Source organism: Eschrichtius robustus, chromosome 6, assembly GCF_028021215.1.
Source record: "Eschrichtius robustus isolate mEscRob2 chromosome 6, mEscRob2.pri, whole genome shotgun sequence".
Taxonomy (NCBI): Eukaryota; Metazoa; Chordata; class Mammalia; order Artiodactyla; family Eschrichtiidae; genus Eschrichtius; species Eschrichtius robustus.
Window position 1 is genome coordinate 68,619,818 of NC_090829.1, and position 25,955 is coordinate 68,645,772.

General features: G+C 40.9%; 1 protein-coding gene across 1 annotated transcript in view; it reads right to left on the reverse strand.

Moving 5' to 3' along the window:
- P3H2 (prolyl 3-hydroxylase 2) overlaps positions 1-24,810 on the reverse strand; it is a 154,884-nt gene extending 130,074 nt beyond the window's left edge. The window contains exon 1 of the mRNA XM_068546448.1: positions 24,175-24,810. Coding sequence (XP_068402549.1) covers positions 24,175-24,648 — 474 coding nt within the window. The 5' untranslated portion in view covers positions 24,649-24,810. The remainder of the gene's footprint in view (positions 1-24,174) is intronic.
- Between the last annotated feature and the right edge of the window lie 1,145 nt (positions 24,811-25,955).

Genomic DNA, 25,955 nt, shown 5'->3' on the forward strand with positions numbered 1-25,955 from the left:
AAATCTTTACCAACTATTACCTTAGAAAATGGACTGTACACCTAGTAGAATTCCTCATTGAGCACTTAGACACCTCCAAGGCTTTATACAGGATACTCCTCTTATTTGGAGCCTGTTTCCTCTGTGTGAGGGCCTCTCACTCATTTGAAAGGCATAACTTCAATGTCAACTTCCCAGAGAAGTTTTCCTTGACTCACCCAGAGTTATCCATCACTGATGAGTACCTTCATATTCCTTCTCACATACTATTTTTAATACTGAGTTATGTGTCTGTATACCCCCTCCCAGAACTATAAACCATAAACAGGTTCTGAAAGAATATTATTCTTTATAAACTATAAACAGGTTCTGTCTTAGACATTCTGTTATGTTCACTATATGATGTTTGTTCTATAAATGAATTAAATACTGAAGCTAATTTCTTATTGCACAAATGAAGAGGAATATAAATCAAAAAGCAGGTAATCCTCAAATTATGTGTGTTTATTTTCATATTAAGTCTATTTGAAGAGACAAATTTACCTTCTGTGTAATGTTTGCCAAGGGATAACATCAAGCTTAAGTTTGCTGAATGCCTTGTGGTCTGAGGTAAAGCATCCAGATTAATGCAAGTGGTTCTAAGAGTCACATTTGCCATGTGGAAAAACAAAGTGGACACATTTGTTACCTTGATTTAATGGTAATTTAATTTAATGAATATAAACTCTCAATCTCATGCTTCTCCCTAATTCACAGTGAATGAAATGATATTATAGGCTATCCCAGGCTGTGTCCCAGTTCAAGAAAAGAAACAGAGTGCTATTACAACAAGTGTGCAGCACCACTGACGACTTAGAAAAAGATGTACCTTGATGTCTGTAAATGGATATTTGGCACTATTATATATATATATATATATTTATGTTAGATAATTTTCTTAATGCCAATATATAAAAGTTTAAGGAAATATGGCAGAAGCCAGACCTCCCACAAATAGACAACTTGGATAATTGTGAAAAGAATGACGTTTTTAAGAATATATAGACTGGCAGAGGAAAAAGGCATTTGACATTACTAGAGGAAAAGGATGCTGGAAACTCAGTATCTGTTTCTTGTGTCTTGACATTCTCTATGAAGTGGGGAAGGTGGGATACAAAGAGACACACAGTAGAAAAGGAAGAGAGAAGCTGACCTGAGCTTTGTGTCATCAAGGATGTGTAGTCACATTTCCCAGTAGGTCGTTGCCAGACTATATTTCTATCAAAGAGGAAATGTGTCGGCTGAAATAATACACAAGGGCCATGTAGGTAGATATTCGGGGCAACCTGCTACTAAAACAACTCCCGTGCCATGTGTCACTTGGCACCAACTCTGTCAATCTTTGACTTGCTAAAAAGGAAAACCCTCTGAGGAGAGAGTTGGCTCAGCAAAATAGCTGGTGCTTAAGAAAGACATAAAAATCTAGAAAATATTCCCATTAAGAGCTGCATCTCACTTACATAGCTATAGGACTTAGCAAAGGACTTAGGGCATTTTTCCAAAGACAGAATGCTGTTCTAGTTGTCTGACATTACAGAGCTTAAACTTGATTTATTAAAAAGATTATTCTTTCTGGAAGCCAAGACCTGAAATCTTTTTACTCTTTCTGGTATGTGCCCTTTTATTTTGGAAGCCCAATTTATTTGAAGCAATAAATTGTTCTATTTTATGTAAGGTAATTAAGCACAAATAATTAGATTTTTAAAAAGGGCAAAGAGGAACAAAGTGGCAAGGGAAAGTCACTTCCTCTCTCCCTATCCTACTTTCTTTCTTAAATTTGCTTTTGTTCATGGAATCACAATCCATCACTTCCCCAGTCTCCAAATCTCTGGGTCAATTCTGATCTGCCTCTTTTACCTTTCCCTTCCTATTGACAAAAACAATATAAATGCTTATTAATTTCACTTTCTTAATGTCTCATACATGTGCCCTCTCTTCTCCTTTCCCAACACACCACCCGAAATTCCATCCATTATCAAGGCTTGCCTTAGTAATGTGGGAGATAAAAGTTATTCCTAGAATGAAGGATTACAGATTTGGGGACTATAAATAATTCTGGACATCAACTCAGAGAAAAAGTCCTGAGCAACACCGGCAGAAAACTGCTAAACAACACTAATATCCTAGCTGTGAGCACACAGCGACAGTAAGTGGTAGACGTCAAAGGCATGGCTGTGTGACATTAGTCTGCAGTGTTCTGCAAACAGGGTTTGAGCCTTGCAAAGCTTGACAAGATGGAAAGTTATGGAAGAGAGTGACTGCAATCCTTACTGCATTGCCAATGCCCATAGGCCCCTATATAAGTGAATAGTTAAAGAAGCTGCCCATGGGGTTGGTTTGGAATGAAAGGTAAACAGAGGAGGAACGGACATCAAGGTAAGTTCTGAAATACTAGATAGCTAGGAAGGGCAAAACCAAGTAAAGAAATTTGATAAGTTTAAAGGAAAACTCTCAAAGCAATGTCCTCATGATGGCTGAATTCACAGAGGCTGGTAGTTGACAAAAGCAAGGACAATGATGAAACCACAAACCAGAAGCTGAAGCCATCAAGAAAGCTATCCAGAAGGGCAGGAGTGGGATAAACAGACGGCACTGGTGAGAATGTGACAGAATGTGGGGATCAAAATAAGTGACTGTACAAAGACTGTTTGTTTCCTTTTGTTTTGTTTTGGTTTAATATCATTGTCTCCAGGATTAGCAGTAGATACATTAGAAATAATTGAAAAGTTGGTGGCTTTTTTATAAGTTTTGCAAAACTCACCATATGAATCTTTAATGAAAATTCCATGAAAATAGAAGATTAAATGCTATAAGTTTATACTGTTCACTGAAAGATTCTACTGAAGTTATTTAGGTTTCCTTTCACAAGATGAAAAATTCACAACCTTTCCCCATTATCACCTCTGCTTCCAAGAAGAAAAATGGTGCCGTGTAGCATAAACCAAAGTCATTTAGAATAATTCGGAGAATTGCACAAACATTTGTACAGAGCAATGCCTAACAATCTGATATACTGTTTAACCAAAATTGAGAATGTGCTGATCTGGCAAATTGATCTCTATTCTATTCCCTGCACCTTTGGGGCTACATACATTGCAAAACCCACTAAACAGCAATCTAATACTGATACTCTTCCTTCCACCCAGGAAAGCAAACTCTTGGACCACATCCTCCCATCTACATCCACAATCGTTTTGAGTTACAAGCAGGAAATCCCAAGCCTCGAGCTACATTTCTTATTTTGCTTTCTTCAACACTGCAGTCCTAGCCTTGGGATTCTTGCAGAAGGCATTACTTTGGGAAGTTATTTTCCATTTCTCTTGTATATCTGGTATCCTTCAATTCTATGACCCTGGTTGATGGCAGCAACGAGAACTATTCTAGATACATCTGTCCTAATATATGAAACAGTGAACGAAATTTAGCAGCCAAGTCAAACAGCCTACTGATTCACGTTTTCCCTGCAATTTCTACGGAACCTAGGCACAGTGCCATAAGTATTGGGACAATGGTGGCCTTGGAAAGGCTGACTCAAGGTCAACAGCCCTGATGTAACAGTTTGGTTGTGCTTGAGTACATATACCAACAACAGTAGAGTACTAGGTTCCTTTGACATTCTCCCCAGCCCAAAATAGGAACTGGTAAAGCTGGGATAATAAGAAGCCACATGTACGTAGTATTTTGCAATACACAAAATACTTATACAGCCAATACGAAGAAATGTCTCCCCAATAATCTTACAAAAGTAAGGAGACCAAGTATAAGTATGCCCCTTTTCTTCACCATAAGAGAAATCTCATATTAAAGATGTAAAAATATTTGTCCAAAGTCATGCAACTAGAAAGGGAATGACCAGGACAATATCCAGATTTCCTGACTGGTCATCCACAATTGTTTGGTTATAGCAAGATAATTCTGCCACAGTCAAGCCAAACCTAATCAATACCACAAATCTGAAAACTTACTAAAAGAATAGAATCAGTATTTCCCAAAGTGTGATCCATTAGATTGAACAGAAAAGCTAACATGTGTTTCATGCTAATGACTTGTTAGGCATATCTAAGCACTTTATATGAATTAGCTCATTTAATTGTCAAAATACTTCTAGGAGTTGCTCATCTGACAGACAGGAAAACTGAGACTTATTATCATGCTCATTTTCCAGACGATGAAAGTGAGTCTTAGAGACATTAAATAACTTGCCCAAAGTTACAAAGTTATACACACACAGGAGCTTGAAGTTGATGTCTACCTTAAGTCCAAAATCTATAAAATATAATGAAGTACTCCTGAGAAAGATACAGTGTTCAACATTTTGCTTATAATTTCCAATAGGAAAGAACAACAAATTCCATCCAACACTTTAAGAGCAGGCATTTAAGTGGAAATTTCTCTTGGCCACATAGTGAGTAAGAACAAGAGAGGGCTAAGTCCATGAAGATATATCAACTAAGGGGAAAACTCAAAAACAAGTTGCTATTCTAACTTATTACAACTCAAGGGAAAGACATGTAAATATATCATGAAAGGCAAAATCAAAACCAAAACAACAAAACCACATGTAATTGTGAACCATCTCTTTCAATGTACTATCTTAGATTCTGAAAATCATGTAGTCTTCAGCTGATCAGAGAATGGAATTCACACTGTATATCAGTGTTTACACTGAGCACAAATAGAATATTTACAAACTAAATCCAGACATAAACCAAGAACTCGACAAATATAATTGAGGTGCACACAACTGTTGTTTCTTTTATGTGAAATGGACAGTTGGGACTATTACCCAGATGGCTCAAGGAAGAAGAGTGGGGTGTGGATTCCATCTCAGATGGAAAAAGCTTTGGGGTGATCCCACATTCAGTTGTGCCATTGTGCTAGCTGTTGGCTGGAAACAGTATTCTCATACCCGGCCCCTCCTATGCTGTCATAGATCAAGGAGCACAGACACCCAACAGGTCCATAAGCTCCCATATATTAAAGAGAGGGCCAAAGGACTGAATTAGAATCTCTTTAGCTCAGAAATACCACATATCAGACAAGATAAAGATACAGAAGAGCAGCATCATGAGGGTCTTGAAATGGAAACTTATTAGAATATATAGTTTTGTGGCTCCAAAGAACTCTCCAAATCTTAACAGAGAACAGCTGTGACATGTTGGCAAGAACGTTGGCCTTGGGCCACAAAAAAGCTCCCCTGAGTCACAGTGGACATTCTCTCAGCGCCTAACTGGACAAATCATGAGACTTCAGCTTTCCTTCTCATAGGGCTCTCATGAGGAAGTGAGGACATGTGTATGAATGTCCTTCACAAATTTCCAAGCATGATGCAAACATGAGCAATGATTATCTTCATTTCCATTGTAATTGTCACCACTCAAAAACAAAGAGAACCCAGTTCAGGAAGCTGAGTGCTGGGATATATTATGCATGTCCTGACTCTGTCACTGATACACTGCATGACTTAAGGGAAGGAATTGCTCTGATTTTTCCAACACTGATTCTTTCCATGCATTTGAATATCAGAAATAATGATACTGCTTTCTCATGCACAGTTCGATAATGCAGTCAATAAGAGACTGACTCATAAACACGCTACTAATAAAAAACAAAAAATTTTAAACCCTAAGAAGGCATAGCACTGACATAACTTCAGCCCTATGATCATGCCAGTTGTGATTTGAAAAGTAATGAGACCCCCACTTACTACACTATGGGGCCAACCCTGACCTCCCTCGCATGTTCACATTCCTTAGTTTCTTTCTAACCTCCTGTATCACATCTAGAAAGTCTTACTTGAAGGCCCAATTTTGATTGCTCCTAGACTTCCCACAAATTGCTAGATCATCTTTGGGAGCTGATGTTATCATAGGAATTCAAAACAAGAAGCTGCAAATATTCTAACCGTTGGCCTTATCAAACAATTCCTGCCCCAAGTGTTGTTTCAAGCAACAGCTTCCACTCCCTACTCCCCAACCCCCAGGGACAAAAGCATGCGTGGGTCTGGAATGTATGAAAGGAAGTCAGAGATCTTAAAAATTTCAAGGACAAAAAGAAACCTCTACATATGCTCTCTTACGCCTTCACGGCCCATATTTGACTTATGTAAGCTCAAAAGCGTTCGGAAAAATACTTTTAGGTCATAGTATTAAACTTTATGGCCAGCATGGATGTTGTCATTGTTCAAGTAAAAATGAGCAGCTTACCAATCCAAAAATGGGCGGAAGACCTAAATAGACGTTTCTCCAAAGAAGACATACATATGGCAAGAAATATATGAAAAGATGCTCAACATCACTAATCATTAGAGAAATGCAAATAAAAACCACAATGAGGTATCACCTCACACCAGTTAGAATGGCCATCATCAAAAAATCTACAGGGCTTCCCTGGTGGCGCAGTGGTTGAGATTCTGCCTGCCAATGCAGGGGACACAGGTTCGAGCCCTGGTCTGGGAAGATCCCACGTGCCGCGGAGCAGCTGGGCCCGTGAGCCACAATTACTGAGCCTGTGCGTCTGGAGCCTGTGCTCCGCAACAAGAGAGGCCACGATAGTGAGAGGCCCGCGCACCGCGATGAAGAGTGGCCCCCGCTTGCCACAACTAGAGAAAGCCCTCGCACAGAAACGAAGACCCAACACAGCCAAAAATAAATAAATAAATAAATACATAAAAAAAAAAAAGACCTTCGATATATGTTAATGACATTAAAATTTCCTTTAAAAAAAAAATCTACAAACAATAAATGCTGGAGAGGGTGTGGTGAAAAGGGAACCCTCCTGCACTGTTGATGGGAATGTAAATTGATACATTATGAGATACGTTATACATTATGAGAATGTAAATTCTCCATTATGGAGAACAGTATGGTTCCTTAAAAAACTAAAAATAGAACTACCATATGACCCAGCAATCCCACTACTGGGTATATACCCTGAGAAAACCATAATTCAAAAAGATACATGTACCGCAATGTTCACTGCAGCACTATTTACAATAGCCAGGACACGGAACCAACCTAAATGTCCATCGACAGATGAATGGATAAAGAAGATGTGGCACATATATACAATAGAATATTACTCAGCCATAAAAAGGAACGAAATTGGGTTATTTGTAGTGAGGTGGATGGACTTAGAATCTGTCATACAGAGTGAAGTAAGTCAGAAAGAGAAAAACAAATACCGTATGCTAACACATATATATGGAATCTAAAAAAAACGGTACTGATGAACCTAGTGGCATGGCAGGAATAAAGACGCAGACGTAGAGAATAGCCTTGAGGACATGGGGGGCGGGGGGCGGGGGAGTGGGACGAAGTGAGAGAGTGGCATGGACATATATACACTACCAAATGTAAAATAGATAGCTAGTGGGAAGCAGCCGCATAGCACAGGGAGATCAGCTCGGTGCTTTGTGACCAGCTAGAGGGGTGGGGTAGGGAGGGTGGGAGGGAGACTCAAGAGGGAGGGGATATGGGGATATATGTATATGTATAGCTGATTCACTCTGTTGTACAGCAGCAACTAACACAACATTGTAAAGCATTTATACTCCAATAAAGATATGAAAGAAAATAAAATAAAATTATCTACGAAAAAAAAAAAATGAGCAGCTTAGTGTGGTAAAAAATGTAAGAGAAATTTTTATTACTATAGTAATCGTAATTTTTTTTAACATCTTTACTGGAGTATAATTGCTTTACAATGGTGTGTTAGTTTCTGCTGTATAACAAAGTGAATCAGCTATACATAAACAAGTAATAGTAATTTTATGACATAAAACAATTTAACAAATTATACATATTCTTATATGAATAAGAAATTACTTGCTTTTACATTACATTTGTATAGAACTTGAACATTTTTAAAATTCCTTCCTGGATCCTTATAGTAAACTTGTTGCATAAATAGAGTAAATATTTGTAGCATATCCCCCATTTCAGAGAAAGGGAAATCGTTTCGAAGAAATTAAAGACTTTTTCAGGGATCTGTGGAATCAGTCTATTGTTTTGTAATCACACTGTATACCATTTAGGATTTAAACAACACTAGGGTAGCGTTGATCTCATGCTACAAAATTAAAAATTAAGAAGGTGAGGTCTGAAAATTAGAATTGTCACAATTCTTCTTAAGTTATATAAGCCAGATGTAAGACAGAATAATAGATGATAGGCAGCCCATTAGAAAAATAATACTGATAATAATATAACGTCAGCAACAATTATTATTTACTGAGTGCTTATACTATGAGCCAGGTGCTGTTCTAGGTGCCTGACAGGTATTCGCTCATGAAATCCTCACAACACCCCTATGGACTTAACCCTGTTTTAAAGACAGAGGCTTTAAGTAACTTGTGGAAGGTCATAAAACACCACCTCATTTACTTTCTAGAACAGTATTTCTTAAAATATATCCATCGTCCATGGCTTATTACACGGACCGCCAACAGTTTCAGACTTAAAAGTGATTTTGTTAAGGTATATTGCACTAATTGAAAAATGTAGGTTCAATTAAACTACATTTAATTGAAAATGTAGATTTCAATTTTCATAGAAATCCCATGATGGTCTTAATAATCATGACATTCTTAAGGTCATACAAGTTCTTTGCTGCACTACTCTGGGTGTTTTCTGTCAGCTACCATTCAGTTATCAAGGTGCATCTAATCTTTCTTACTTTATAACATTTACAGGTTGTTTATTATTATTAAATTTGCAATTGTATTATCATTGCTATGTTTTGATATAGCACCATTCTACAAAAAGAAAAAAAAAGAAAAAGATACATGGTTCCTTAGTGATTCACCAAAGGCTGATAGTAGAGATAAAAACAGTAACAAACACCAGAACTAAAAATAATATACCTGATTTAAAAAAGACATTTTGCAAAGTTACACTCCTTATAGCAAAAACAATTACACTGAATACTACTGCCTAGAAGCTTATAAAAAAGAGTCTAAAATTAATAACACATATTATGACTAGAAAGAAAGAAGAATGAGCTTCTGGAAAAATTCCATTTTTAAATGACTGCAAGATGTCACATAATACAATACATACAATGAGGAAGGACAATTACTATCATATGTTTTGATATAACTATATTTTACTGTATAGTTGGATAATCCAGTAGAGAAGAATCACATCTGGTCAACTGGTACATATGTAAGGGAAAAGTCAGGAGTACCTTGTTCATTTATCACTAAAAGCCCCTGCATCATGAAAAAGACTTCAATGTTCTGGTTTAACTCAAAATATTATGTGAATCAGAACATGGGTGTGTTGGAACAAGATGTGTTGAAATCCAAATGGATGATAGAGCACTGATTTGATTTTTTATGCAGCAAACAAAAAGTACATTTCAAATAAGAGGTCTTGCCTGAATGTCGATAATTAAAAACTGCTTTATTCACAGAGAACAGTTGGCACTGACATTTTATATCCTGATCTTGACATTGTCCTTGCTCTTGTCATTACAGGAAATAACGAAAATGTTGAATAAAATTGAATCTTAACTATTAGCTTACAAATTTTCAGAAGGGAGTCTGCAAAACAGTGTAGTAAATACAAAACTTTTTCTAACACTGAATTTAGAAAAGAGAGATACAGTCTTTGAATCGACTGATGAGATCAAAATATTTCTTCAGGACACTGACACTGCTGAAAAAGACTATTTCTATGATAGCAAAAAGCTTGCCTATTTGGCTTTCCTCTTCAATATATTCAGTGTTTTATATTGCCTAAGCTTACCATTTTAGTGTCTAAATATCAAAATTTTTAACGTTGAGAGTAAGATACTAGTAATTACTGAGACCATATTGAGGTGCAAACAGTTTAATTGCTGAGAGTTTCACAGTTTACTAACATTTAATGACCTTGTTTTGTCAAGGAAATATTCTGCCAAACATTAAAACATATTAAAGTTAATAGAGACTTTCAAGAGTATACATTCCAATCACCTCATTTTATAAGTGAAGGAACTGAAGCCCAGAAAGGAGAAATTCATCATCTTATCACCATAGAGAGTTAGTGCCAGAGTTATAGTTAGAGCCACAGTCTCCGAACTCATTACTCTAACTAGCACTGTTTCTAGTGCATCCACCCAGCTTCACATTAATAATCGTAAATTGACCTATGAACTTGGCACCCTCACGAAACAGCCCTCTTTCAAAATGATGACCAAGTGCATAGAGTGGCATTTTTAAATGCCTAACTATATGGAGTATTAAAGGGATAAATTTATGCCTTAGGAGAATTGACAGTTCAATTTCAACAAACAAGTATCAAGTTCCTACCAAGTATAAAAAATCAGTGATGTTAGCCATGTGTGAATGTTGAGGTCAAAGACCTGCACATAATAATCTGGAACATAGGAAGTATTGATTATGGGACTGTCATATGGATTTTGCGACAGTGAGAAAGAGAAAAGAGAATTGTTACTTAGGAGCATTTTTCTTATTCTAAACCCTAAATTAAATTGGTTTCCCATATATAACATGGTAGGTAAATCTTTATTAAATATCCTATTGGGAAAATGAACCGGAATGATCACATACTTATTTATTTATGAAGAGTTAAATCACAGTATTCCAGAGGGGTCTCCTCTATGGACCTATAAATAAGTGAAAGGGCAGGCAGGTGGCAACTCAGCTAAAGGGCTGGGAGTTTTTACACCTCTAAGGAAAGACTTAACAACCGTATATGAACCATAGCACAGTCCAGTTGATCTACTTAGGTTTGATTTAGTGGTGGTGAGATTTTTTTTTTTTGTTTACCTCACTAGATCACTGGCTTATTATAAAAGGATATAACTCAGGAACAACCAAATGGATGAGAGACAGAGGGCAAGGTATGGGGAAGGGGCTCAGAACTTCCAAGCCCTCTTCAAATGCCCTACTCTCCCAGCACCTCCACATGTTCACCAATCCAGAAGCCCTCCAAATCCCATTCATTTGAGGTTTTATGGAGACTTCATTATGCAAGCATGCTTGATTAGCTCATTGACCACTGGTGACTGATTCAACCTCTAGCCCCTCTCCCCTCCCTGGAAATCAGTGGGTGGGACTGAAAGTTCCAACCCCCCAATCAACGTTGGTTCCCCTGGCAACCAGCCCCCTCCTTAGGTGCTTTCCAAAGGTCACCTCATTAACATAAACCCAGTTGTGGTGGAAGTGGTGATGAGATTTGACTAGAGATTTTTATTAGAGATCAGAAAGGCTTTTCTGTAGCTTTTTGCAGTAAAGCATTGGTAACAAAGATTACCTCAAGTTTTTTTTAAATAAAGTCCACTCAAATTGTATTCATCATCATCATCACTATAATTTAAAGATCACTTAAAGAATATGCATGAAGACTTCTGATTCTGAACAAGATGGAGTAAATTCATTTCTCCCTAGACCTTCTCTTGAGCACACCTAAAAACTCCGGACAGACACAAGAAGATTCAGAAAGGTGGCATGAAGAGGCAGATGGGCTAAGGACCTGCCCCTTGAACACAGAGGTGAATTTCCTGGGTTTTCTTTTTGTCTCCCTTATATCCCAGATTGGACTCTGCCTGCAACCCGGACATACCAATGGGAGCAGACACAAAAAGGCCCCACCCAAAGCATGTTCCCTTTAGTTAAAGAACCGAAATAGTGAGGCATAGCAGAATAGAAACATCTGTGATCATACTTGCCCAACTCCAGCCAAACACCAGGGGAAAAAAATCTTGCTGCCCCCTGCCCTTGGTCAGCTCCTAGGGCAGGAAGCCTGGACTTCCACTCCCCTCCTCCCCAAGGGTAGCAGGCACTCCTCCCCCTCCCAATTAGACAGTAAGAAAATAATTTCAGAGGAGAAGGAGCCAGCTAAAGGGATTTTTTTAAACATTCTTTAGGAACATTTAATATCCTTTAAATATTCTTAAATATGATGATCTGGGCAGACACCCTGGCAACTCATATGTGAAACTGACCAGAATGGACATTGGCAGAAGGTTTGATAGCTGAACTACAGTGTGGAATACGGCAAGGTTTTCAGTTTAGCCTCTGGATAGCACACAAACGAAGCAAATTAGAATAGCAGCGCCAAGACTCTGTGAATGAAATTGGGTTTTCTGAGTATACCATAATACACTCACTAAGAGAGGTGCACCCACTTTCAATTCCTAAGCATGTTTGTTCTGATCAGTTGTTACCCATTTAACCTAAACCTCTCACTGGTACTATGCAACTAAATCCTTTTCAGATGTTATCTCAGAGATACTTGAACCAGAAATCAAAGGACTGATGCAGATCATACATATGGATACGGTTACTGCTAAATATTCCCTGTGTGTGTGTTTCCATGTGTGTTTTAAGGCCTTGGCACTGTTTTTTTTTTTTTTTTTTTTCTTTCCTTTTTTGCCTTATGTAAGTTATTTATAGGGAGTGTGCTGGTGACCCTGGTCTAAGATTACATTAGCCAGAATTAAGAAGCAGGATAGAGAAAAAGCTGTAAGATTTTTTCCAATGAAAAAGTCTTTAATGATACACCATCTGTGGGTATAAGACATTTTCATTTCATAAGATCATGGAGTCTTATTAACTCTGGATTGAAAAATGTTAAATCTTATCGATCTCAACATCGCTTTAATGTTTAAACCTTAAATGCAGCTTCCCTGTTGAAGCATTTGTCTGACTTATGTTTGAACACCTTCTTTTTGGGCTATTTATTATATCTGAACAGCTGTTAGTGTTAGGAAAGTCTTCCATATCTGAGCCAAGGTCCTGTTTTCTGTACCTTCTGTTACTTGGGCCTACTTGTTCAATTCCTAGGTGCCATAAAGATCAAGAACAATTGTCTCAGATAACGATCTTTCTAAAACTTCTTTTTTTATTTTATTTATCTACTCATCCCTATTTCAACTGTTTCTCATAAAACATAGTTTTGAGTCTTTTATCTGTATCTTTTTGTCCTTCCTGAATGTGCCCTAGTTTATCTTGTACCTCTTAAAGTACCACCAAATTAAACATTAGTGTGTCCTTCTTCAAGCTTTACTTTAAAATGATTGATTGTCCAAAGGTGAGGACTAGCATCAGACACACTGAAAGTACCTCCTTTCTTTTGACCTTTTAACCTTCCTTTATCTCCATTCTACCGCTTTGTATTCCATTACCTTATCTCATCATTTTTCTTTTCCACAGGTAGATGGTTGGCTCACAGTGTACCTGTCCACTAAAGTATTTTAGAATCTCAGGCAGAGGTAGCAGAGTTCTTATAAACCATCCGGCCCAACTGTGCCCTTGTCCAAATGGAGACCTCAAGGCATTAGTGCCACCACTGGGGACAGGGCCTAAATTGCTCGATTCCTGGACTCAGAACTCAACTATATTTTTATTTGCGCTACTCTTCCATTTGCCTGACTGTTATACAAGAAGCAGTCTTATTTTTGGTAGCTGTGATGAGATGGTTGTTGATTCCCACACCTAGGCCATCTCCCAGGAGTACCTGAGATCAGGGTGGTGAAGAGGCTTAAAGGGGTTTAAAATTCCCAAGATGCGTTGGTGTGTGGGAAGAGATTTTATCTATTAATAGGAAACAATGAAGGTTTGGAATGTGTTTGAACAGAGTCTATTTTTTGAAAAATACTAAGAAGAGGCCACAATCTCAGGAAATTGTGAAATCAGAGGGTTGGAGAATGTAATGGGGAGAGAGCAAAAGGACATTTCTCAAAACAGCAAACAGCAGTTCCAAGTTCTCATTAAAAAGATGACTCGTTTTAGTCTGATGGTGAAAGGAGACTGCTAAGCATATGCTCCAATGTCTAGAGAATCAAACTTGAAGTCAGTAGCTCCAACTGAGCAGGTAAAGTTCCTGTTTTGTGTGTCCCCAAGTTTTCTCTACCTACTGTACATGTAATTATCGTCTCAGTTTATCATGATATATTTGCCTATCTATTCTTTTGCCTTTCATATTCCCTTACAAATTTTCTCTCTCCATAGCAGCTATGAGGCAAGGAATAAGTACAGTTGACCCTTGAACAACATGGGGGGATAGAAGCACCAACATCTGCGTGGTTGAAAATCTGCATATGATTTACAGTTGGTCCCCCTTAGTCACGATTCTGAATCTGTGGATTCAACAACTGGGGATCATGTAGTGCTGTAGTATTTACTACTGAAAAAATCATGGGCCCCCATAGTACAAATCCAGGTCATTCAAGGGTCAACTGTACTCCTGTGTCAGCGCTGACCTAAGTAAGCCCACAACACTTTTTTTTAAATTAACTTCTCACAAGAAGCCAGTGAAGTAGGTATGATTATCCCCATTTTCCAGATAAGAAACTCAGGTTCATACATGTGAACTTTTCCAGTGTCACATAACTAACAAAAGGCAGGACTCTTTTGAATATAGGCCTGTTTCATGTCAAAACCCAAAGTGTGAGAAGTAAAAAAGAACTCCAGTTTTGTCATCAGAAAAGCCTGGATTCAGATTCTGACTCTATTACCGACTAGCTGTGTGATCTCAGACATACCATCTAACCATTTAATCAGTTTTCCTATTGCATAATGAAGAAATGGGGAACATTTGGCTACACCTAGGATTTCAAAGAAACCTGAAATGGCAAAATGGCATTTCCCTTAACAGTTGGTAAATATTCACTGTTGTGCATGTGGAATCTGCCCCAAAGCCATTCCTTCCTTCTCTGTTTCACCAGGAAACTGAGTGGCTCCGCTACCCTGGGCTGTATCAAGGCAGAAACATCTCAGCCAAGTACGGGGCCTTTGGCATTACAGGAGCGAAGAAAGACCAACATCTGCTTCCGGATGATTGGTCTTATTACAGAGACATGGATTTCAGAGGATGCAACATCCATGTTTGTTTTTTGTTTGTTTGCTTTTTAACATCTTTATTGGAGTATAATTGCTTTACAATGGTGTGTTAGTTTCTGCTGTATAACAAAGTGAACCAGCTCTACATATACCTATATCCCCATATCTCCTCCCCCATGTTTGTTTTGTGTAAACTCCCTTCACATGTGGGGCCCCGCTTGGACTTTTTGATTTATTGTTCTTGCCTTCCTTTACCTAATTTTTGCTATCATCTCTTCATCTTTCTCCATCTATTTCTGCATCTCCGTCTGCTATGGTATGAATGTTTGTGTTCCCCCAACATTCATATGTTGAAACCTAGTCCCCAAGGTATTAGAAAGCAGGCATGTGGGAGCTGATTAGGACATGAAGGCAGAGCCCTCATGAATGGAGTTCTGCCCTTATAAGAGAGGCTCCAGAAACCTTCCTGCAATGTGAGGTCACAGCAAAGCAAGACTCTCACCAGACACCGTACCTGCAGGCACCATGATCTTCGCCTCCCAGCTTCCAGAACTCTGAGAATTAAATGTTTGTTGTTTATAAGCCACCAGAGTATGGTCTTCTGTTATACCAACCCAAAAGGACTGAGACACCCTCTGACTCTCTCTCTCTCAATCTCACAACCATTTCTTCTTTCCTCTGACCCCCTCTCATTTTCCCCACTTTCCAGCCTTCTATAAGATGGCATTTGGGGTTTGAGTCAAGCTGCTTTCTATGAGTATATGTGATAAAGAACTAACCCCAAGAAAACCAAGAGTTGCAGTGGATTACTTTTACATGACTGAGTTTGGGTACTTTCCGAGTTGAATGAAAAAACCATTAATTCTAGAGTTTGGAGTTCACAATTGAAAGGTGTTAGTTTGTATTGCTAAAGTAACCTGTCCTCTCATGTTCGGATAATAAGTAGAGAGAAGCCAGACTACTCTGGTCTTTCCTACAAGCTGAATCAGCGCAGCCACGGGCAGGACCAGCTACGGGATACAAGCCCAGTGATTTGCATCTTGGAGAAAGAGGCTCTATTTCCAATGGAATTCCCCTCATAAAAGATATGACGCTATAGCCAAACTTTTTCATAAATATCATGATTCATCAGTGGGTAAATTGCCATCTAGCATGTGGGTTGTCCAAAACTTGATTTGTACTTGTCTAATCTCAATGCCCAGTTATCTTAAATACGGCTACATGTTTAAATCAGTGGTTCTCAATGTGGGGTGATTTTGACCCCAAGAGACATTTTGCAATGTATAGAGACATTTTTGGTTGTCACAGCTTAGAAGCAAGGTGAAGTGTGTTGCTTCTGCTGTTGAGTAGCTAAAGGCCAGGGATGCTTCTAACCGTCCTAAAATGCACAGGACAGCCCATCACAACAAAGAATTATTCATCCCAAACAGCAATAAGCCAAAGTTGAGAAACTCCAGTTTAAATGCCTACTGACCTGAATACCTGAAGATTCCACTGTGTAATTGAGCCCTTGATCATCCTATAGAAACAATAATTGTCTGTGAAAAGTCTCTGTCCCTGGTGGCATTTACTAAATGCCTTGTACGACAATCAAATGCTGATTGTTGATTCTGGATTCAATCTGAAAAATATTCCAAAGAAATAATTCTTACTTCAGTGGGGAAATAATTTTTTTATGGTCTTCTGGATTAATCTTTGATACTATAATTTGAGATCATTTTTGAAAACAGCCAAATCTGGCTTTAAGGTAATTCACTGTGTCTGGTGTCCTAATTATGTGTTGATTTTTTTTGTGCAAGCCTATTAATCTTGGCAAAGTGAAAACTAAAAATTTAGCGTTCAAGCAGAAAGAATAAATCAAAATTGGCTGAATTAACTTTCCTGTGATTCAGGGTTTGTTAACAGTTTCTGTGTTTTGTTTTAGATTTATTTATTTTATTATATCTTTTGCTTTTCTCCATTCCTTTTCCAGAGTTACAGTATAATTACACTGTAATCTTCAGCAGTGTCTCATTACTTGCACAAAAACTCAACCCATTATTTGTAGATAATGAATTCCAGCAGGATCATGCTGATAGCCCTGAACTTCTGGAAAATCTGACTTCTTGGATCTCCCTCCTTCTGGCTCTTATACCTTCATTTCCCTTCCAAAGAAGATTCTTTGCCTCATTCATTTTCATTAGATTTATTGGGGGAACAGCATTAATCCAGGGGCCTGTTTATGAGATTTTCCCAGAAATGGGCAGAATAGTAGTGCAAGGAATAACACTGCATAAGGTAGCTTTTATTTTCAGGGTCTATCCCGTTTGGAAAATAATGTAACTGGCATGCTATGTGTATCAAATTAATTTTGTTAAGTTCGTGTTTTCAGTGTGTGTCTTACAAATAGCGGTCATCAGCTATGTCACAGAGATGGGAATTGGGGTTCTTAGTTTCTAAGCCTGGCTCTTCCATTAAACTGCTGGATAAATTTGGACAACTTGATTCTTTTTCAGATTTTATTTTCCCATCTTTAAAATGGGAGGATGAGAACACAAATGTTCTATGAATGTGGCAGGGAGCAGTTGCAGAAAGATGGGGAGCCAAGAGGAGAGGGAAATGAATATCTTTCCCAACATATGCTCAACTCATGCACAAATCATATGGGGAAAAGGGACATAAAAAGAATTTCATAGAAGTAGATGCCTAGGTCTGTGGAGCAAATTAAATAAGAGGCTCTATGGCCTTCATTTTATTAGAACCAAAGCCCTAACATTACCTCTACCACTATCTGCTTCTCTCCTCCCTTGATTGATCCCATCAACCCTCTCCTTTGCAGATGTAATTTCACTGCGTAGATCACCAGTAGGACACGGAATGTGAAAGGAGAGAGAGAAAGAGAGAAATAAGTATAGAAAACAATGTAAAGCAGAGAGGGGTGTGGTCAAGTGAAATCAGCTTCTTCTGACTATAACCTGCAGCTCTCCTCAGTGCTAAATCCCAAAAATCATACACACGGCACGGAAACATACCATACAGAAGGCTGACTACAAATCTTTTTTTTTTAAAGATGTGTTTGGGCCATTTGGCAAATGAGGGCCAGCTCTCATGGAAATTACATAGCTAGGAAGTCAGACAGCAGGAAAAGAGAGATGAATAAAAGGACAGAAAAAGCATTATAGGAGAAAAGCTGAATGGAAAAAAAGACAGGAGAAATTATTTTTCCTAATGAGAAATGCAAAATTTTCCACCAGACAACAGTGACTCTTGGCTAAGTGGCCAACATATCACGTGAATGAAAATGCAGGGTGGGTGGGGTGATCCAGGAAGCAGGGCCTTGTATCTGCACTGTCTCTGGAGGCACCAGGTCAACCGCAGGTCTCAGTGGCACCACTGATTCACCAGACTGCCCCTCAGGAGGTAGCAATACCCACTGCACAGAGTCCGGAAAAAGCACTGGACTATAAATTAAAATATCTACATTCCAACCCAGCTCCGCTTGCTGACCCTCCTTGATTTGTCATGGAACCTCTGAGGCCAGTGTCATCAGCTATTAAGTGACAGGAATAGACTTCTTCATGATTTCTGAGGTTCCTTCAAGCTGAAGCATTTTTACCGTCTTAATAATTATCACTCCTCACCCTCGCAAGACCGCATTTCTTAAGGAAAATACTTATCCCTCCCTCTCTCACCCCCGCTTCACTGCCCCAAACCAATTATTTAACTTGGAGAGAGAGGGTTGAACAAGATGCTCTCTTGGCGTTCCTTCCAGCTCTCTGAGATCGGGGATTCTAAGACACTCAAGTTTACTCAATTCCTTAGTAATACAAAAGAACCCTTATTACACCAAATCCAATCAGTTTTCATTTCAGGCGAACCCATCCACTTTGCAGAATTTTCAAACTCCATCCACGAAGCAAACTGACATTTTATCAAACATTCCCAAAAGAATACCACACACCTATCCCTTTGGAGTTTATCACTGAGCAAATGATATTCGTGACAGAATACATTTGCTTCTCAGAGATGGGATCTGTGGAGACAAGCAGTTTATTACTTTCTTTTATTAAAACTTGCAAAGGAATACCTGATTCGCCAGACTGAGATAGGAGAAAACCTGTAAGCAAGTGCTCCCCTCACCTAATTGAATTTTAAGCTGCTGTGGCACTGACTATTTGCAATCACAATGGATGACTGATAAAGAGCTGACTGGGCCTGCAAATGGTCAGCCTCCTGGAAGGAAACAAAAGAAATTCTATCTGCTTAGCACACAGGAACTAAGAGCTGGCTACACAAAGAAGCTCCCAGGTTTCCTTCCTAAGGAGTGGGACAGAAGGATGATGACTAGTGGATTTTGATGATTCAAGCTCAAAAAAAAAAAAAAGAAAAAGTCCAAATGTAAGAAGAAAAAAAAAAGTCTCACCCCTTGAGGAAATAACCACCAGGAAACTTCAAAACAACTATTTCAAGAAGACGTAAAATCAACTTCTTATTTGAAATAATTTGGGGACAAAATGTACATAGTCTACATATAGGTAAAAAGATTTAAATATGGGATTTGGGAAAAGTTTTTATTCTGAACTAATAGAATATATATCATGCACATGTCATGTGGCCTACGTTTCAAACTTTTTTAAAGGCCTTCATCTAGAAAGAGAAAGAAGTTGATAAAGCAGAACAAGAGTGAGGAAAATCCTTGAACTTACTTTTTTTCTTTTCTAGAAACCACTAATAAAATAAATTATGGTCAAGAAAAAGGAAGTTTAGGGAGCTGACTCTAGGAGGGAGATAGAATTGCCTAACTTAATTGCATTTCCTTTCCCCCCCACCTCTAATCTTAAGAAGAAAAACAAAGGTCAAATAGCACAAAGCACCAACTTAGAAACAAAACATGGAGGGGCAAGCTTGTTTTAAGTAAAACACATAAATAAGCAGCACTGGTTGTCTTTTTTTTTTTTTTAATTTTTTTTTCTTTTATTAAATGGTTGGGAACACTGAAAGAAAAACAGATACTGTCAAAGTATGCCTGATTATAAAGTACACAGATAAGAAAAAAGAAAAGGATCTCGCTTACATTTGTTTAAATTCCACAAATGTACATAAAACAGGCACAGCGTGTCAAGAATTTTCCAAAGCATAGTTTTAGGAAATAAGGATTAAATTAGAAAAAAAAAATGGAGGGGGAGGGAAAGGAGGTTTGCAACATTAGCCGGAACTTGCAAGTAGAAGAGAGTGAAAAGTCAAGCAATCTACAGTCCTTCTATAACTTTCTCCCCCAACTGACCAGCCAGGAAACCAAATAACTAATTTGCGAAAACCTCCTGCCGCCACACAGAAATCTTTTTCAACAATATTTCATACACAAGCAACCAAACTATCATTCATTCAACAAACATATACTGAGCATTTACTGCTACTGCCCCCTGTTTTAGGTATTTGGGGGGAATATAAATGCTGAGACCCAACTCAGACCTACTGAACCGAAATCTCCAATTTTAAATCACATTTTTAATGCCCAGGGGATTCATAATAATTATGCATCTGCTCATCTTCCAGATCTGGAAACTCCTATTTTAGGAGGTGCAAAAATGACTGTGACCATTCTTGATCTCAAGGAGCTCACATAAGTGATGCACAAATATATGAATTTCTCCAAAACAAGGTTCAAAGTGAAACATGATATGAGAGGAACATATTCTCTACTGTGGACATTCAGAGGAGCGAGAAATGATGGATTGTTGGGGGTTGCAGAGGGAGTGAAAGAGGATCTCACAGAAATAGGTATATTTGTCCTAGTACAGTTACCATTTGAACACACAGAGAAGAAGGTGGGAAAATCTACTGTTATAACTAATAATAATAAGAGATACATCTCCAGTGTTTCTGGAAACAGAAATGGGCCCTGTCCCTGGTGCTTTATATAAATCCTCTCTTAAACCTAAACCAATCACGTAGGTCCCATTATTTCCCCATTTTGCAGATGGGGAAACTAAAGCTTAGAAAGTTTATGTGATTTGCTCGCAGTCACAGAGCTAGAGATTGAAGAGCTAAAGTTCAATCCCAGATCGATCCCATGCCAGCGCCTACATGACTCCCAAAGAAGAATAAATAAACCCAGATGTGCAGAAGTGTCAGACACATAAAATTAAGCATCCATTGTTCCCTCTAGCTGAAGGATGGCAGAGTGGGAGGAGATTGGGCCTGTAAAGTTAAGGGGCGGCCAGGCTGAGGGGTGCTGTATTCAACACTGTGTGCTCTATACAGAAGCAAGGGGAAACCAGCGAAGGTTTCTGAGCAGAGACTGCTCTGATTAAAGCTTTATCTTAGGTTTTAGTCTGTGAATCATGAGTTACATCTTACAATCTGAAATAATAAAATTTGATAGTTTGAAGAGTCTCACCCTGCCTTTAAACAAAAAAGTGTGGATAGGATCTAAGTGGAACTACCACCTCGTAGCTGTCCAGAGGATTTCCCAGCATGCCAGGGCTTAAGGAAGATTGTACAGAACGGCCCTTAAGATAAATGCAGTGAGTGTCTGTTACCCCACAGGACAAGGACTGACTCATTCCTGGAGCTGTCCAAATCTGGCAAAAGGATAGCCCTGGGGACTCAGCATTCCCTGGGACCTGAGGTGACTCCACGGGACAGTGGATGTGCACAGGCATGATCAAGTATTGGCAGAGCCCAGACCCCTGACTCCGTCCTGTGCTCAATTCATCAAATCAAATCGTATGTGACACTGGGTGAGCCCCTTCCCCTGTCTGGATTTCCCTTTCCTCATCTGTGAAATGAGAAATTGATCTCAACAGGCCTTAGATTTTACAATTCTCAATCTTTCCCTTCCAACATTCTAGCATAAAGAATCCGCTTCCATCAGTGGCTCACTAACTGGGATTTGGGGGAGGAACGGCATCTCCCAAGAGCTTCTACAGTTTGCAAACCCCTAGCTGAGAATAAATGTGTTTCCTTATCTCTAGGAAGTCTGCTAGTTCTGACCATATTACAGGAGTCACAATTCTCAAATCTTGGCTACAAAGTCCTCACTGAATTCAACCTGGCCCAGGATTATTCTTTTCAAATGCAGACTGGATCACTGATATCCAAAGTAAGTAAGCAACACAAGGTACCATGATCATATGCAGGTATATGCAGGGAACCCCTCTGTCATCAGGGAATGAACACTTTAGGATTCAAACCTGCCAGAGCCCAAAGATACTGTTATTTTGAGAGTTCTGTTTTGCTCTCAGAAGATTGTGTGTGTGTGTGTGTGTGTGTGTGTGTGTGTGTGTGTGTGCATTTATGAGTGAAATTCCCAAGAAGCCAAGCAAAGGCTAAAATTGTGGAGTTCTTGCAGGGAGGGAACACCTTATTCGATGTTCATAAAGATGCTCCTGTAAACTCCAACCCATCAAAAATGAATTTCCAAAGGGGTAAGAAGATTTCCTCCTTAAAAGATTATCAATTATGTAGAAATTGTACCTATCGGAGTGGAGCTGAACAGGAAGCAGATGCAAGATTTGTTCTGCTCTCAGAAACATTGCCAGTAAAAGAGAAATTAGCACATGAACTCACATATTTTTGAAAGGACTTCTTAAACTTCATTGGTTCATCAGACCACAGCCAGTAGTTCACCCACAGAGCTACCTGTGAATGACTATCTCCTGTAATCAATTCACTGAAAAAAACTGAGGCATGTTAAAGCTATGGCTTCATCTTCTTTGACCTCCAACCAGGAGATGGGAGCAGGAGAATGATCAATGTTAACATTAGCAGTGAAGCAAGTGTAATTACAGAACCAAAGACACTCACATTTTGAGAGTTACTTCGTGGTTATTTATTTTTATAGGAGTGAAAATAAATATGCATTCCTTTTCCAGACCTGAGAAAGGAAAATGTGCCCGAGATGTGTGACAGAACAATCAGCAGGACTACCAACCTCACATCTGCGACTCCTGGGAAGACAGTATTACAGGGGGACCAAACTCGACCACCCACATTCTGCTCTGGGAACTAGCTTAGTATATCTTCAGCTGTCGGATACTCACAGGCCCCTCTCTGCCTGCTATTGACTGATTTCTCTAAGACTACCAAAAACTGTGCCACTCATTTAAAAGAAAGCAGATTTATACTTAATACATGCCTCAGCAAATGCTTCAGGAGGCACAAGCAAATAGAAGACAAATCCTGGAAAGGATTCAGGCTTTCTCCTTATTTCTTGCCCAAGATACTAAATGTAGCAACTTAGCCAGAGCACTGGGAGTTAAGAGTTAGTTACAGTTGTGATTTCCTGAACTCTACCAAAAACTGCAAATCTGCAGAGAGCCCTACCAACTGTGAGCTCAGAGACCCTGTGGGATGAGCTTCAAAAGACGTTAGAATATCTGCACCTGGTGTGTATTTTTCACCACTTCAGAAATGCAGCCTGATCCATTGGTTGGCATGACCAACCAACCCCCAAAGCTGCCACTTCTCCAACAGCTGGAGAACAGACATTGATATACTGACAGAGAAAGGCAGAAGGGGGAGAAAGTGTAAGTTCAGAGCAACATGGATGAGTGAGAGTGGGAGATTGAGGAACACAGGCTAAATTCTCTCTGCCGAAGCATTCACATAGATCTTTAAAACTGTGAATGTGGGGGAAGATGTCAATATACACCGTCTACATCCTGGCACTAACTTCAGGCAAGCTGAATACACAAAAATAAAACCAGAAAGAGGGAGCATCTGATGGTGAATAACTCAGTCCGATGCTTACCTCCAGAAACTGGAAGCCCTCTATCAAAGGAGAAAGAGTCAGCACTTTGGGTACTTTCAGTGAGACTGCCTCACACAGATTCACCTCTTCCATGCACACCTCCTCTTTAACCTTTGATCTTTCCTTTTTGTGCTAAGTGCAGGGGGAAAGGCAGAGGGATGGGTTTCGGAGCAAGTCTACTTTTAACTCTGCTGTTTTGAGACCGCTCTCTTTTAAACTTCAAAGAAAAGGTGCAGACTAGCTTGTAGGAGGGATGAGGGAGCGGAGGTGGAAGAGAAACTGGGTGAAGCTAGACCAGGGAATGAAGCGAGAGGAGACCTTATACTAGACCCGGCTCTACCAACGTTCAGACATTAGTGCTGAATGGGTACTTTAAACGTCTTATCGGTACAGTCTTCTTTTTGAGAGAGAAGTGGATGCCGAAAGAGCTAATGGCTTGCCCAAGTTCATCGAGTGTTGGTTACAGAGCTCGGGCCACCAGCTATGTAGATCCACACATGAGACAAAACCGTTAAAGGAGACCCAGTCTGACTCGCTAAGGAGCAGCGCGACGGCCAAGCGACGGGAGCCGCGGGGAGGGCTGGAGCGCATCCCAGGGCAGCGGGGGGCGTGAGGTGTGCGCTCTGGGTACCTTGATGTAGGCCCGCTGCAGGTAGTTGTAGGGCACTCGGCGCTGGAAGTCGCTGCGCACATCCTCGCTGGCGCGGTGGCGGGACGCGGGGCCCCCGAGGCGCTGGCTCTGGCAACTGCGGTAGCAGCGCGCCCGCTCAAGCAGGGCGCGGAAGAAGGGTAGCTCGGCCCCCGGGCCAGCGCCGGGGGGCACGAGCGGGCGGCGCGCGGCGCAGTGGCGGGCGCAGCGTGCGCGGATCTCCCGCAGGCGCCGGTGGCTGCGCAGCGCCGCTTCTAGGTCGCGCACGGCCACCTCGTAGTCCCCGCTGTAGTAGGCGGCCACGCCGCTGGCGTAGAGCAGGTCGAAGGGCTGCAGAGGCCCGGGCTCGGGCTCGCGCTCCGGGCACTGGCCGTCAGGGGGGCCGCCCCACAGCGGCGGCGGCAGCAGTAGCCAGGGCAGCAGCAGCGGCAGCTGCGCCCAGATGCGCTCCCGCATCCTCCGCCGCGGACGGGCGCCGGCCGGCCGGCCACGCTCGCAGTCGGCTCCGGGCGCTTGGCGTCCAGGCCCCGTCTCCCGGCTCCGCGGGCGAGATCGCCGGCCCCGCCGCCAGCCGGTTGCCCTGGGAGCCTCAGGTGACCGGCGGCGCTCGGCGGACTGAGAGGCGGAGGCCGGCTCGGACGGCCGCTCTTAAAGGGACGCCCACAGCTCACACGCTCCTCCTGCTGCCCGAGCCTCCGCGAGCCGCTCGCCGGCGCCCAGCGCGCGCCCCGCAGGCTCCCGGCTGCAGCCGCCGGGAGGCCAGGGCCCACACACCCCAGTGCCAGCCAGAGAGCCAGCGCCGCTGGGGGCCAGCCCGGGGCGGGGCGGGGCGGGGGGCAGAGCCTGACGCGTGGGGTCCATTCGAGGTTGCAGAATGGACATGATTACTCCCTTTTTAGAGAGGAAGAAAAGCCGGCTTAGCGAGGATAGGGCTTTCATCATTTTCTGAAATGTGTCCGTGACCTCGCAGTTTGCAGCGTCCTTCACCTTCACATGAAGCAGTGAAGCTCCCTCTCCGGCTGTGAGGAAAGCCCTAGAGGGCCAGTTGTCCCCGTTGGGAGGCCTGAGGAGAAAGGTGATTAGTCCATGTTTATAGAACTGTGAAAAAGCGAAGGCAGGACTCAACCCTGGGCCTTCAGAATCAAAGCTTGCTTACTGCTCCGTCTCTTAGAGAAGGCCCCACCCTTGTTTCTCATCTCACTTTGTATGGGTGTGTGTCTGTGCATTGGGGCACGGAGTAGGGACACGGGAACAGTGAATAGCCCACCTTTCTGTGCGGAGGAGGGTGTCACAGGACCCAGAGAATTGTTGGAATGGCTGTACTTACATTCCGCCTGGGTCAGTTTACCAATGCCATAAACTTGCACAACTGAGCCTTACTTAGGTTCCTCATCTACTATTGACAGACAAATATCCCAACACGTCAAACGGTTTTCAGATCTAAATTCTTTTTGCAAGAGTTGAACAAAGAGGCAATTGAATAAACCCAGTACTCCCAGGACTTAAGCAATGAGCATCAGTCTAGGAATGGGAAAGCTGACAGAAATGGGTGCCAGACTCCAAAGGACTAGCTGGAGGCTTTCCTGTTCCTCTGTTTCTCCTCCCTCTTAAATATCTTCTGAGCCAAGGTGTTCCCTTCTTTCCTGTTCCTTGGCTTCACACTCTCACAAGGATTCCTGAGAGCTTATGCACTGGACCCTTGACTCCAGCCTGCCTCCTGGAAACATTCCTGTGGTCTCCTAGTGCTTGTGGCAATCTCACCC